This window comes from Sparus aurata, chromosome 6 (assembly GCF_900880675.1).
Source record: "Sparus aurata chromosome 6, fSpaAur1.1, whole genome shotgun sequence".
In the NCBI taxonomy this organism is placed as follows: Eukaryota; Metazoa; Chordata; class Actinopteri; order Spariformes; family Sparidae; genus Sparus; species Sparus aurata.
The window spans coordinates 5727218-5743585 of NC_044192.1; the positions used below are offsets into that span (position 1 = coordinate 5727218).

A 16368-nucleotide genomic window follows, 5' to 3' on the forward strand; every position below is an offset into this window, starting at 1 on the left:
TGGTGACCATTTCCCACCATTTCACCCCAACCTAAAGAGGCCATATTATGCTTTTTAGGTTTTTGCCTTAACTTTCAGGGTTTTGTTCACATAGAAACACTACGCTTCTGAGAAATCGGCTGTTTTCCATCACTTTGTCAGTCTGGGCAGCTCAAAAATACAACAATACCTGTGTGCCTCTGCCAACAACGCCAAGGACAAGGAAGCAGTGCAAATGAGATCGGTTACACATTCAAAACATTCAGAACTAGCCATGGTGCCATTGTTGGTGAATGAATCCAGTTGATTCAGAGCTTAAAACCGCTTGAACTGATTTGGAACAGAAATAGAGTTGTTTTGTATTAATGTATCATGATGCACGATGCAGTTTTGTCATCAAAATCCAACAGGAAATCGAACGCTAGCCGGCGATCCAGTCAGGCTGGCGCTATTTCATTCGCTTTCATGTCTCCGTTACAAGTCGTAATGAATGAATAGACTCACATTCGGATCCTGTGTTGTTGGCAGTTGCAACTCAGAGGAAAAAGGAAACAATCGAGGTATCTTTGTGAGAGGTACAACAACAGCAATACCACCTGGGAACACTAGAGGTGAACGTTTTCTGCACGTTTAATTTCTTTAAGTTTGTCCAATACCCATGTGTCTCCTGAAACACCAATGCCAAACAGAAGAGAGGCGCCATTGCTGATGATTTGAATCCAAAGTTGACCCCAACTAAAAATTAATCAGTTTACGCAGCTGATAGTCTTTTCAATATTGTCAACAAGGCTCTACCTTTGACTATTTATTAGAAGTTTGTGACTAGGTTTTCAGCATTATACTGTTTTCAAGGCATGCTATGGTATGAGAGCTGACGATTATCATCCCATGCACATTTCAATGATCTAATGAAAATGATTCTAATAGGCATCATTGTAACTGATAATTCACATAATACATGATACCTTCTGAGATGGTAATCGTACAGTGTTGCAACAATATTTGTAACACAGTTTTTGATCAACTGAACCAGGAGGATTTCATGTCCATCCAGGCTGTAGAGGTTCTTAAGCTACGACTAATGTGACTTCAATCAATAAGAGGATGGAAATGAACAAGGCGGAAATGAAAGTTGGCAAGAAAAACGCTATAGGACGCACCGACAGAAGGTCTACTGGAATCAGAGTCAACAGGAAATGCTCCTCCCTACAGCGACTGACGTGCTCCTGAGCAGCTGCTCGACTGAGACTGTGGTTTTACTGGGCAGCTCCCAGTATCATGTCTTAATTGAAAAGACACTGCAGCTGAGTCGACTTTCGGTGGCTTAATCATTTCTTCCGAGACAAATTACTGTCTGTTTATCTTACGCGAGGATTAAAGTGATTCTGGTGCTGGGAGGATGCCAGCTGTCAGTCAAAGAAGAAGAGACACAAAAGGCAGAGTTTGATCCACACAGGCTTCTGTAAACACGCATGATATCAGCCGCTCTTCTTTACTGCGAGAAAAGGGCAAATGTAGAACAAAATGTTTTATATTTTTACATTCCTCCCTCAACTGGCTGTCACAACATCACGTACACGAGAAATACACAGTAGCGCAGACAGGAAATTAATAGACAAACGCCGACTAACACATGTGCGCACGCACTCACACACTCTCTCACACAGAGTACTGAGACAGCCAGACAGAGAGGTTTACATAATAAGTCTAGGAGGCCAGCCAGAACAGACTCAATCATTTAATTTCCATGATTCACTGAGTGAGAGAGAAAAAGAGACAGAACGAGAGACGGAAAGAAGGAAAGGAAGAAAACCAATCAATGAAAATCTAAAAGACAGTGACAAGAAAGATAAACACTGCATTAAAATGGCTGGCAATGTTTGAAAAATATGACAGATCTGAACTCTTATTTCACTCTTTCGATTTGGCCGTTGGAGCACTTGGTTTCTCTTGGATTTGTTCAAACATGTCTCCAACAGGCTGCACTCACACCTGCAACCACCACTCATATCTGATTATTCTGGATGACTGGTATTCTACTATCCATAGATCCCAAACATTACACCTATACAAACTGACAACCGTGTCAAAAAGAGCAGCATGAACAGACAAAGCCTCTGAAACGGTTCAGCTGCAGCCTGTGCCTTTATCTATTTGTCTTCTTTAAAGCTGATGAAGACAACTCTTTGTCTTTCTACCCATTGTTGTGTCTCCTTGCTCGAGCTACAGTGACAGCACATTTATCACAGTTATTTCAGCTAAAATGCCGTAGAAGTCGCTTCTTGTACGGCTATTACAGTGTTGAGCCGTCAAAGACAAACTTGCATGCGGGCTGCCTGAGGATGTAGTTTTGCATCACAAATATGCCGTCAAAAGTGGAAGCGAAATTTTGAACACTGATTTGTAGACATCATCTGTTTGTCACATGGGAGCTGCAGCCTGAACGGGATGTGGAGAGTGATGTCTTGCGGAGATTGACACATGACTGTGACAGAATGACACATGACGGATTTGACTTTTTTTTCAAGCTAAAAATACAGTAAATATTGTTGACGGCTGCTGCTTCTGCACACAGATTTCATATAAACAACAAGCGGATGATACAAGAGACGTTAGCTGTTCATCCATCATATCATCAAGCAACTTGAGGCAAACTTTTGAAATGTCACAAAAAAAGAAAAACAAAAGGAAATGCAAATACTAACTTGTTTCGAGCTAACAAACTAAGTTAGGCTATGCTATGCTATGCTAGGCTATGTAAGCAGGGCTGTACAAGGTGTGGTGGTTGCAAAACAGAAAACAAAACCAGTTGTTTGTTGACCGCCAATAGACGTCAATAGACTTTCCACCGTCTCCTGTTTTGTCTGGTTTCATTTCTTTTGTAAAGCACTTTGTTTTAAAGAAAAAGTGCTTAAATAAAGTTTATCATTATAATATTATACCTTAAAAAAAAAAAAAGGAGAAAGAGAAACCAGAAAAAAAGTCGCCTTGGCCATTTATTGGGAGGAAATGTGGAAATTAGTCTCGGAATTCTTCTTGAGCTGAAATGGTCAGCTGATCAGTCATGTGAGAGAAGTGTTTTTCTACAGCAGACCTTATTCAGAAATAGTTTCCATCTCCCTTTCGGCGCATTAACTCGTTTTCAAAAAAGGCAAATACCACTTCAAGTGAGCGTATAAACCTTTTGCGATATATGAGTCAACTTTTTACGGATTTCAATCACAGTGTCAATCAACCTTTTAAAAAAAACAGTTAAAGGAAGTAGAGACAGACATTTGCAGTTCACGTCACCAACAGTGGCCTTTACTGTGTATGTTTAGAAAATAATGTCATGCAGCTCTGATGTTCCCTAAGCTTACACATTATTCATGTCTCTTGATCACAATAACCAGATAATAACCTAAAACCGCTGTACAGATGTTTGCTATTAGATGTTTTTTTTAGAAATGTTGGAAACATTCAGGTAAGCAGGCTTCTCATTTAAAAGCCGGTGCTGACTTTCTCCGGTGTTACATAAGCTGTAATTAATTAACATTAATGCCCTGTGTCACCTGCCAAAAAGGCCACAGCGAGACTTGGCTGTTGTCTGGTCGAGGGAAGCGCTGTCTGCAAGCCGGCGTCTGTGCTCAGCCAAAGACTGCGAGCAGCAATCTGTGAGATCTCCAAGTGGACAGTGTGTCCAATAAATATCAAATCAACATTCAATATCTGCGGCTGCTCATCTCATTTTCAGGTTGTACTTGTGAGCTGTTAATTATGTTTCTGCCCACTCAGCAAATAAGAAGAACTGAGTTGAGTCTTTGGGCTTATTAAAGTTTTAAATGTTTAACGCTGAACTGCAATGGATACTTAAAGGGACTAAAAAGGCATCAGTATTCAATAATAGAGGAATGAATGTAGTCAAATATCAGATAAATCACCAATACAGTTTATCCCTAATTATTTGTTTTGATGGTTTTGAAGGACAGTAAAATCAAATTCTACTGAGACCTTCTTCTTAAAGGTTTCTGGTTTCTTCACTCCTCTCTGACAGTAACTGAACATCTGAGTTGTGGACATCTCAACTCATTGATCAATCAAGAAAATGATCGACCGATAATTGACAATGACAATAATCGCTAGTTGCAGTTTGCGGATTCTGATACTGATTTCAGATCCGATGTAATACAAACGGCCACCGACCGTGAATCAACATATTTTTCAACTACTGGAACAACGATACAAACCTACAATGATGAAGTCAGGGAGCGTCAGCTACAGCTTCAGCGTCTTGCTCATGGGCTAATGTCGCAAGCTTGCATTAAACAGTTACAGGAATGTGTCACAGCGTGTCCTTCCTGTGGTTACTGCTGCAGTCACCTCTTTTCCATGGAGGAACATTCCGACTCTTTTCCTCGAATTCAATAACCAAAATAAATACCACTACCCTCCAGCTGAACTCACAGACATACACGCACACACGCACACACACACACACACTGAGACCAACGCTGTGGGTAACATTTATGTTGGCTGTAGAGGCAGACTGTGGAGGTGTTGGTGTCAAGAAGGCCAGACATGTAGTAACAAATGCACAGGGAAACCAAGCTGCTGGTAGGAAATGAATCTTACAAGCTGATACCAGAAATGACTTCACCACACATACACACACACATACACACGCGCGCACACACACACACATGGCTAGCCTGTGAGTAATGCTGATGTCATGTGCTTTGACTAGCGATGTCTGACTGCCGCTCAGAACAGATGTGTTTTGCATATTAGTGTGTGTATGCGCGTGCTCTTATATGTCGGAGGGTGTAACAGGTATATGTAACCCTGCAATTACAACTTCACAGATCCATATGAGGAACAACGTGCGGGAGGGACAGAGAGACAGACGAATGGCAGTTGGACGTGAGTCAAGGTCTCTGTAGCTCCTTTACAAGTCTGGGAAGTTTGAGCCGACCAAGTCAGCCACTTGAAAGTATTTAAACGGTTTAAAGCAGCTGTTGCAGGTGGGTCGTAATATATAACAGCAGTAGTGAACTGGCCTTTGTGTTGTATTAGCGATAAAGCAGCCACAGCTAGCTACCCAATCACCAGAATAAATAGTCTATGATGAACTTTTACATTTCTTTAAGTTGCAACTTTACGTTCAATTCTCAATTTAAGTTAGTTGTGACAACACATGCTGTGATTATGATCTGGTTCGGTCGCCACAAACACAGCAAGAAATGGCCCGGAGGTCTTGTTAGAAACACCAGGTTTTGGTGGCACAAACACAGCAGGCGATGTCCTGTTTGCTCCTCAAAAATATCTGGTTTTTGCAGGAAATAGTCCCGAGGTCTTCTTAAAAATATCCAGTGGTTAAACACTAACAAACGCAGTCTTGAACTGGTCACTCGCTTGGCAGCCTCGTCGCCTAGCGTAACTCCACCACTATGCCGTCCATTTCCCAATATGAGAGCCAGGTCATAAACATGTAATGCGAACGTTAAACAACACGTATATTAGAAATGTACAAATGTGAGGGTATCAGTGGATTCTGTAAAGGTTAACTGTCAACATTCAATCCTGGGGACTGGGCTGTAGCGAGGAATCTTGCCTTGGATTCCTTGATTACGAATGCGTATTACAAATAATTCTTATCTGAAAAGACACGTTGTTGAGTTTTGTATAATGATCAAGACGTGAATAAAGTGAAGGAAAAAACACACAAAAGTTGTTTTTTTCTTTCATTTGGATGACCTTTTAAAATGAAAGATGTTTTATGCATCTAGAGATCTTCTGAAGTACAAATCTAGGAAGCTCCAGCTTTTTCTATCATGTCTGCACTGTCCTTTGATCACCGCATCTCAAGTGTATAACGTGGATTATCCTCTGTTATACTTTCTTCACTGTGTCTTTCATCTCTCCTGTCACCCCGCTGCATAATGTCCAGTAAAGCTGAAACACCTTGAACAAAATCCTGTTTTTCTTTAATATAGGCCAAAACATTCAACCCCTCACCAGAATCTCTCTCTTGTTTTGCTTTTCGCTCTCCTTCAGTTTATCTACCTTTCTCTTCTGACTTTCAACTTGTGATATATTCTTCTCCCTCCCTTCTTTCTCTTCTGTCTCCACAGTCTTTCCTCTCCTTCTTTGGTTTACGTTTCCCTCCCTCTGTCGTCCAGACTAAACATCATGTCTGTTCTCAGACAGAGGAATTGTGTGTGTGTGTGTGTGTGTTTGTCTGTGCCTGTCTGCCTGCACTCTTATCTTTACTTTCTGTTACAAGTCCAGGCACTGATCTGTATTTAACTAACAGATAACTATTTCTGCCGTAGACATTACGATTGTTTAATGATCTCTGTAGAAATCTCGCTACTAATCATACTGTGATATTTCAGACAATGCTGTACTTTGACCTTTACTGAAGGCTGTTTCTGGTTTCGACATGACAATGCCCCCATATGTAGGTCAAAAAGGAAGTGGTTCTCCCTATTTGGTGTGGGAGAAAATGTGGAGACTCTTTGGAATGACTCTCATAAATGGATGCAATGCTCGACTGTACACATACTTTTGACCATATCATGTATATTGCTATTACTGCTAATACTAGTAATAGTATAGTAATACTGCAATAGTACTTAATGAAGTAGTAGGACCGTTTCAATGCTGCAACCATTCCTCAATGAATAGTTGATTGGAAAGAAAATTAGTTGCCAAGTTATTTTTAAAGCAAATGGTCAAACATTTGTTGCTTTTCTTTGTCATTAGAAGACAAAGAAGATGTTTGATGACCTTTTTATACATATTTCTGATTTTTTTTTTTAAACTTAATGTCAATCAGTCATGAAAATAATTGGCAGATTAATCAATGATGAAAATAAACATTATTTGCAGCCCAAGAGGCCACTACTTCTAATACTCCTGCAGCTTTGACAGTACAGTTCCTACTGCTGTTACTGATACTAGTGCTGGTATTCGTTCCATTGCCGCTACTTATGTTACCATTAAGCCTACTAAAAATACTACCCTTACAGATATAATTACATTATTACACTGATAAAATTGCTATTAAGATGATAGATTAATATGCTAAGACTATCATGTATAATATATTACTAGTGTTTAGATTGGTCTGACAAAGCTAACTAAGCATCCACGTACAACAAATGACATTTTGAGCATGCTGCCTGGCAAACAGACGAGTGGTGACACCAGCGCGAACCCGTCCTTGATTATGTGAACACATTACTCACTGGCTTCTCAATTATTTTTTCTTCCAAATTTAAAACCTGGAAAGCCATAATAGGCCTGTCAAAATCTCCTCAACCATCCAAAAAATCCGTTTCTAAATTAATCACAGGTGGAAAAAGGCCAAGGAGTCACTGAATCATGCTTCTTTTGAGGTCTATAATTGTTACTCACAAGGTTTACAGTCCTCAAGGCTGAATCCATCTCTGCGCATGTTTTTCCTGTTTTGATTCATGTGTGCAAACTGAACTCATGAAGCGTGGTCCGGCTTTGTGAGTCTAAATGCTGGCTTCCATTCCTTTATGAGTAACTTCAAATGTGTGTTATTACATGTATTATTCACTGGATCAAGCTGCAACGATTAGCAGGAAATAATGGAGCGGCAAAAAAAACAGCAAATCTTTAGAAATAGAACATACCGGTATACCTAAACACAATTGTTTTGCAATGATCCCAAAAACGCTGTTATTGAACACCTGTGACTAAGGTACTTACATAATGGATACATGATACTTCATCATTTACAAATAAACCGTGTCGTCCAAAATGACATCAGTGAGCTGAAAGGAATTTAATAATTACATTAGACCAAGCTAAAATAAACACATTTACACAGTGTCACACAGTGTCACATCTTCGACTCTATTGGATCGGTAACACGTCACAATCAATAACCTATAAACTAGGGTTGCGCCGATGAACGATGCCATTGTCCATCGCCGATGGCAGACAGCCATCGACTACTAATCCCTGACCATCGTGATTTAAAAGGCTTCCACCAGAGAGCACAATTAAGTGGCGTGTCCACTCAGAGCCGCCACAGGGCAAGAGTTGCTGTTGTTGGTGACGTGTGGGGAGAGGAAATGAAAAGAAGTGTGTTGCTGCTCAGCGCCCGAACATCACGTCTCCATGTCCCGTTTATTATTTTCTTCTTAAACCAGCACATTTAGGCGATCCCAGGACGCTCGGTTCAATTTGTGGCAGCAGTGTTTCTCCTCCCGCAGGCTGCTGTTTCTCTCAGTTTTCTTAACTTAGCTTCTTTGGCACGTTGGCCATAGTTGTTTTATGCACATGAGGCTAAACAAATCTAAGTTAAGGACATGTGGTGTGGACACGAGGACGCTTTTAAACCTGGCACGGAGCTGTATGTCGGCGGTAACGGGAGATAGTTTCCTCTGCAGGGTGAGACAGTTGGAGATTCTTGTCAGAGCAACGGTGGGAAACAGCGGCGGCTTCAGCGCTGAGCTAATACGCGACTGCTGCCTTACGACAACACTGAGGGGACACGCTGCAACAAAACTCATAAACAACGATGTCATCGTCCATCACGATGTTTCACTGTAGACATCCTCATATGCGAGTTCAGCTGACATCGCCCAACACCAAATATAAACTCGGAATAATCTGAATCTGCAGAGTATCTGCATTTAACAAATATCAGTACTTGATTGACGATCAGTTTTATTCCGTCACATGCTGTTCGACTCTTTGACGCGAGAAGATTTGAATTTTCACTGCACATGAATATCGGCCCCCACGTGTATCGGCTTTCAGTCTACGTGATAGATCTTTCGATCCTTAGCATGCATTGTCCGGTTCAAACCGTTGAATCCGGGCTGCTTCACCTGTGAAGGTGTGTGAGTCAGCCCTGCTAGTGACTTCAGCTGGACACACACACACACACACACACACACACACACACACAGAGCTCTCAGTATTGTCACAGTATACATTACCAGCCCGGGTGGGACTAGAACCCGGGGGAAAGGTTTAGTGCCTTGCTTCACCAAACAACACACATAAAAAAAGCAGACTCGTATATAAACACACACACACTCTCACACACACACATATACAAACAGGGATTTCCCGGATACGACCACACACATGAACACGCACGCGCACATTCACGCGCAGGCAGGCAGACGTCTGTCTCGCCGTCTGGCTCTGCCCGAATGACGAAGCGGCGACAAAACTTCCCAACTCTCCCCGGTTTCTTTACACCGAGCAAACACACCTATTCCCCCGATACCACGCTTCCAATGTCCACCACGGTGACTTTCCCGGTTAGTTTAAACACACTTTTACGTCCTCCCTCCCCCCGTTTTTTGCTCCAAAATGAAGCGACGGTTGAGATCAAAAGCAGACACAAACGGCCAACGGCTCAGGAACGTCAACGGCTAAACAGAAGGAAAAAAAAAATCACACTATCTGTCAAACTTCGCGTCCATTAGCGGACAAAACAGCTGAAATACACACTGAAAATCACATACACGGATCAAGACGGGAGGTTTGCTGGTATCGGCTCTGTGGAAAAGAGACGGGAAGCTTGCGGTTTTTGGTTCAAGTTCAAAATCGAGCCCCTGGTAAGTCACAAAATGAGGAGGAGAAAAACTTAATTAAGCTAGCGATTTAAACTTAGCTACTAGCTTAGTTGCTATAGTTCTCTTACGAGCTGTTACGTTAACGGTTAACGTTAATGTTATGAAGCTCAACTTAACACACATTAGGGGACGTTTAACAGATTCAAAATGAAGGAGTGAGCAGATTTTGTGAGGTAGAAAAAGACACAGAAACACAGGCAAACGTCAGTAATGCCAAATAGTGACTGTTAGGACTCCACAAACTGTAACATCACCTTTCTTGTACTTGTTAGGAGGTGTACAGCTGAGCCGATGAGACACAAACTACCTCCTTTGACTAATTAATCCAAAATACAGTGCGTGTCACTCCGCAGTCACCATTTAAACGTGTGGCAACTTTAAAAAAGTGCTTTAAAATTCAAGTTGTACTCACTGATTTCCATGCTCTGGAGGGAGGTGTAGCGCTTGCAGTTACAAGTACAGGAGACATTGGCGGCGGTGGCGTTTAAAACACCCATCAAGTTCAACATTTAAGGGCTCCTAGAATCAGACATGAATGCTCCAGAAGAGGAAGACTGTGGAGGGGAGAAAGCGATCGGAAGAAGAAGAAGAAGAGGGAGAAGAAGAAGGAGAAGAAGACGAAGAAGGAGAGGAGGGAGACCGAGAAGAAAAAAAACTCCCCCCTTAAAAAAAAAAAAATCCTCCCTTCTCTGTTTTCTCTCCAGCCTCCTCTCCTTCCCCTCCGGTCCGTCCGCCCGTCCTCCTCTCTCTCTCTCTCGCTCTCTCTCTCCGGTTTCTCCTCCTCCTCTTCCTCGGATCTAGAGAGCTATCTGTCTAATGGTGCACCGGCAGAAGTGTCGGTACGGCCGCTGAATGGAGTTGAACCGACTTTAAATGTCCGGTTCCGTCCGTAATGGTTCCGTGTTTTCAGCCGAGTGACCGGCGACTAAACTGCTAACGGACGTCTGTCTGGTCCTCTCTCTCTCTCTCTCTTTCTCTCTCTCTCTGTCTCCAGGGATTTCTCAGTGACTCCCTCCCTCCCTCCCTCCTCCTCCCCCTCCTCCCCCCTGTCTCTCTCCCTCTCGGTGACACTGTCTGTGTCTGTCTGTCTCTCCCATTTCCATTTTCCACTTGCTTTTTTGGCACATCACAGGCACAGACAGACAAACAGACAGACAGACAGCAGATAAAAGGCGATGACATGTGAGTCTGCTAATTTATTTATTTATGTATTTATTTATTTATTTGAGCACCCCTAAAAAAAAAGCACCAAATAACTATAAAACACACAAGACCTTGAGCAGAAAGGATTTTTTTTTCTTCATAATGGCTCATAAATTATTAACACTTCTTAACATTACAAACAAACAAACAGTGATCTGTGGTTGTTGTGATGCAGCCTCTCTCTATACGCAGATGCTTTGTTGTAATTATCTCCCCGCACCTTGTATTTCTGAAATCGTGTGTAAAACTGATACGTCTATAAACCGTCGGTGAGTATGACAAATTCACGCTTAATTTGTGCACGCACGGAACTTAATTTGAGCTTGTGAATGAATAAATGACAAATTCATGCTACAAATTATGCTACTAGAAAGTGTGCACACAGGCAAATTATAGTCCTGAATTAGCAGAATGTGCTCAAATAATTACTAATTACTCACGCAAACCAGTTACTTTGATTGTTGCTTGTGAGAAAGTAAACGTTAAAGCAACACGCAAGGATTCATATTTTAAAGCGATTTGGCGCCCCCACAGTTTCTGAGCAAAACAACAACCACCGTGAATACAAACAAAGGTTCTTTAACAGTTGAACGATATATATGGAAAAGATCAATAACCAGCACAATAAAGGAACATTTACATTATCAGTTATTGGAAGATAATGGACTGATGGTTGATAATAATGGCTGTGCTTTTGTTGACTAACAAGTGCAGCATCCACACATAGTAGGTGGTGGTATGCACCTTTATTGCGGGATCAGACTACATGAAATCAGTAGTAGTAGTAATTGATTTTCACACAATTTGGCAATGGCCGACAAATTTCCAGCATCGGGCCCAATTATGAACCATGGTGACGTATGTGTTGTGTCACATAACTGAAGAGCAGTGATGTTGCATCTGGGACGCTCCAAGACAACCCAACGAAAAGTCGTACATGTCAGGATTTTTTTGTATCTTCCTGCGTAGTTTGACATCGCCTACGACGTGTTCCTTGATGTTGACCAATAGGACGACAGAGTGTTCTGACACGTATACGTATGCACGTCGAAAAGGGACGGTTCGTCGAGCAGTGCCAGCAACAGTTTCCTCGACGGACTAGCATGACAGAGTCAATGAAGGAAAATTGTTGGCTAAAATATAGTCAGTAACTTGGTTGTTAGCTATGCTAGCTTCGGTAGCCATGATTGACAATTCCCTGTCCCGCCTCCCCGACGACCGATGAGCTTACAGAGGGTTGTGAACGTCGTGTTGCCTGACAAATCTCCTGACCAAGACACAGCAAGAATGTATGCTGCTCTGATTGCTTAATTTGACCATGATATAAATATTTTTTTGTTTCGTGAGCAGCCAATTAAAAGAGAACAACAACAACATGTCGCCACTGTGGATGTTTTGTTACAACAATGTCTATTTTGACTTCTCTCTTGTGTTGTTTTTTGCAGATTCAGCTGTTAATGATTTAGCTGTACTGAATCTAGACGTAGACAGCTTATAAAAGCAACGAGTTAGCCTTCAGCGGCTAACAGTTAGCCTTCAGCGGCTAACTCCTGAGGCTCAAAACCAGCAGTCGTTGCAGCAGCTTAACAATGAAAACCTTCAACTGGTGTGTTGTTGCTGTAGTCGCCCTTATTTTGTGGCCTTCGCTAATGCATGGCCCACATCGGGGTGGAATGAACGTGAAGCGACAAAAACATAGAAACGCAGCGCATTTTATTGTTGCTGTTGCCAAAATACAAGCCCCCATTCTCATTACAACTCAACACGTTTAACTGACATGCAGGCAAAACGCATTAACACCGCAGTCCAACAGTTTTACAACAGTGGACACGAGTATCCAGACATCCATGTGACATTTAAAGTATTTATAAACCCAAAAGTGCTGTAAAAACACACTCAAAACGTTGATTATTTGTGTGTATGTGTGTGTGTGTGTGTGGATCGACAGAGCCAGACAGCATTACGTCACCTCCCTATGATTGACAGGCCCCGGGGACCAATAGGGGCGAGACTGTAACAGCATGTCTCATCTGAGGCAACTTTCAATTTAGGTCTGCTTGAGTTTATAGCTGCATGTTTAAGTGCTTTTACTGCCCGGCTGGACTCGCCAAAGCCCATAATCATGTAGGAAGGGAAAAATATATACCACTCGAATTTATTGTTTCGGTGTCTACAGAAAATAGAACATTATGAAAAAGTTAAACTTTCGCAAGGAAAACGTTACAATCTGCTGTAAAGAAACTGACCTGGAGGCAGTGATACAGCTGCTGAGGGGATCAAACCTGTGAGCTTTGAGACACAGAGGTCATTTTTCTAGATGTTTATGACATAAAACCAGTTATTACAGCTGTTTCTGTGTTTGCTTTTTGGTTGGTAAATGTAACTGTTGTGAGTCAAAGTTAAGATGCGGTGGTAAAATATACTTTGGTGAAAGTGAAAGTCACCAATACGAACAATACTCGCATAAACAAGCTGTTCTCAGAGGAAAATAAGGTCCCCAGAACACTGTTTGAAGCTGGAAAGGTGGCAGGGTCCACCACATATAAACAAAGTGAAACAGTATGAAACTGTGTTGTCCTTTAAGGTTTGTTATTCAGTTCATTCAGTCATGAAAATAAAGAGAGTTTGATTATTCGGTTTGTTTTGGCATACAAAAATCTGCCAGTGAGGATTTTTTTCTTCTGATCAAAATGTCCTCCCCAAAACTACGTACTGCTCCTTTAAAATGTCTGAACTTATGTATTATATAATATCAAAATTACAAGGAACAGGATATTATACAAAATGTTTAATGTTTTTCATCTGATGGATGATATAAAGTAAAAGAAAATGTGCTTCTTAGTTATCAAATTAAATGTGGTGGAGTAAAAACACTTGGAAGTATAAAGTAGCAGAAAATGTAAAGTACTCGAGTCATGTACCTATATTGCACTTGAGCAGAGTAATTGAGTAAATGTACTTTGTTATATTCCATCTCTTGGGATTCCAACTAACTTATTAAAGCGTCAGTTTTAGGATTTAGTACTTCCTAAGTTCCATCAGTTGTCATTAAAAGCCTTAAAAAGCGCAGTAAAGTAATATCATAACTTCACCAGATAAACTTGAGTGTACTTTTGTGTATTTTGTGTTGATTGACCCGTTCATCGTGCTTATTTCAGCGCTCTATAAATCCAGATTGAATTATTCGACAGAATCCGGGAGCTCAGCCGTGTGACGACTCCTTCACCCCGACTGCCCCTGATTTAAACAGAGAAGTACGGCAACACCTTTCAGCCAAACTTAAATCAGATTGTAAAGTTAAACGAGGTCTGCCTATCAGCCTGTTAACTACTCATTTCAATACACAAGGTGTTGAACAGAGTGCAGAGCCTCTGCTGACCCCTGCTGGACTCCAGCAGCACTGACACGAGTGAAACCATGGCTGGACAAAATAATAGCAACACACTTAATCCTAATAACTGTTTGAGGCGTTGGTTTATTTTACGAGAGATAAAGGTCGGACATCTTTGATTATACTGCTTAAGGCACCAGTGTGGACTCTAGAGTTAAAGCTCTTGTGATTGCAGAGAGCTTCAGGCTTAAATCTGATTTCACCAAACTAACAAGTTGATGCTCAGCACGCAGAGTTCATCTTCTTTTAGCATATTAGCATGCTAACATTTCTCATTAGTACAACAAGTCAGAGTCTGTATTTGTGTGTGGGCACGTAGAGATAAACATGTCACCCGGTGCTGTGTGTTCTGACAGATGTGGGTGATGCTACATAAAATACTAGCATGCTAAAGTGCATTAGCATAATGAATTAGCATGTGCAGCTCCTTCAGAATTCAAATGCTCGTTTCTGATTTCCATCACATTACATGAATTTACACATATTACCATGTTGATGTTTGTTGGTTCATAAAAATAGTCCTAAGAAAAATGTTTTTGGCAGGTTCACAAAGATTAACACATTTTTTAAAATAGTAGCATGCAAACGTGAAAAAAAAAGGTCTCGGGATTAATTTTGGGTCCCATTTTTAAAAACAAAAGATGGTTCGTACTGGAGAAGTCGCTGCAATCGTTTGCTTCTGGGGGATTTATAATGAAAATTAAGTTTTAATGCACTTTGGTGAGCAGACTCCAGGTGTTTCAACACTTTTTGTTTCCTGAGAATCTCACTCATGCAGTTTTTAACACAGTAAAAACCAAACAGCTCCTGTGCTCATCTGTGTTATCTGTGAGGGGCCTTGGCACAGACGGCAGGCTCAGACAATGATAGTCGAGCTGGCAGTGAGTCAGTTTACCGTCTAAAGGGGCTGAGTCACCAGCGCGGACACCCAGGTGTGGTCATTCTTTGTCTCCGTCTTTCCCTCTTTAATGCAGCCTGTCTTTGAAGACTGAATTGGGTGAATCATTGGGTTCAAGACTCGCTCTTTACTCTGCCCGTCTGACTCTCATTGAGGATGAGTGTATCTATTTATCATCGTCTTTGAGGTGTTGTGGTACTAGATTACAAGAAGGGGCTCTGCTGCCGGGGAGGGGAAAGGGGGGAGTGTTGTTTCAGGGAACTGGTGAGAAGATGAAATACAATCCAGGAACGCCAGCTTTGAGTAATCCCTGAGTTTGGAGGCTTATCAGACGCCAAGACAATGCACAGCTGTTCTCACATGAGATCTTAAAACCGTGGAAATTTATCAAGGTAGCGATCGTTCTATCCGTCATCTCGACGATTGCGAGATAAGCTGCAGAACGACGGCGCACACATTACAAAGCTGCTTTAGCAAATACGTATTCTGATTGTCCCCTGAACGTTACATTTGTATGCAAATGCAGGGTGTTCCCAAATACATTTAGGAGGAAACAGACTGGCAAGTCACGCTGGATGGCGGCCGGACAAAGCGCCAGAATTTTCACCAGATTCCGATGTTCCACTCCCGCATTTGTAAAGGCTTAAGCTGCTAATACACCATGGTTGAGGTTAGGTCAGGGAAAGATCATTGGTAAAAAAAAAAAAGTTTAAAGGTAAACACCACCTGTTTTATGCTTCAAGTCAGTTCGTGTGCCCACAGTCGTGTCCAAACCTTCAGCAAGTTACGTACTTACGTAGTCATAAAAACACAAACCTTGGTTAAATTGGCAGAGGGATCAAATATGTGGTTATTGGATGTTTCACAGACACAATGGCGGACTTCTTATTGGATATCCTGAACGGTATTGGGCCAAGAGGCTTGAAAGGGTACTAAATTCATAATTGGGGTCAAAAGGGAAGCTGATTTTGAAAGTTGTCGGGGGGCGCTATCGAGCCAAATCCCCATACCTGCGCCCAAGATTTACACTGGTTTTGACGACTTTCAACAAAGCTTCATGAGTTTTCAAGCACTGGAAAATATGTTTGAGTTTTAAAAAATATATATTAATAGTGATAAAGTTGTTACTCGGGCCCTATTTATTCTAATTTATTGAAATTAATATGTAACAGTAATTTTTAGGAGACGTTGTAGACTGTATGATGTCGGCTAAGCACCTGAAATCTTGCATTTTCACCGTCTTTATATCAAATACCAATGAAGGCCTTTTTTTTTTTCAGCAAACTTTT

The 16368-nt window shown here is 41.5% G+C and overlaps 1 protein-coding gene across 2 annotated transcripts in view; it reads right to left on the minus strand.

Moving 5' to 3' along the window:
* pmepa1 (prostate transmembrane protein, androgen induced 1) overlaps positions 1–10583 on the minus strand; it is a 43623-nt gene extending 33040 nt beyond the window's left edge. For both annotated transcript variants that reach the window (XR_003984364.1, XM_030420263.1), the window contains exon 1: positions 10000–10583. Coding sequence is in view for 1 of the 2 variants with exons in the window: in XM_030420263.1 (XP_030276123.1) it covers positions 10000–10096 (97 nt within the window). In the remaining variant the exon portion in view is untranslated. The remainder of the gene's footprint in view (positions 1–9999) is intronic.
* Between the last annotated feature and the right edge of the window lie 5785 nt (positions 10584–16368).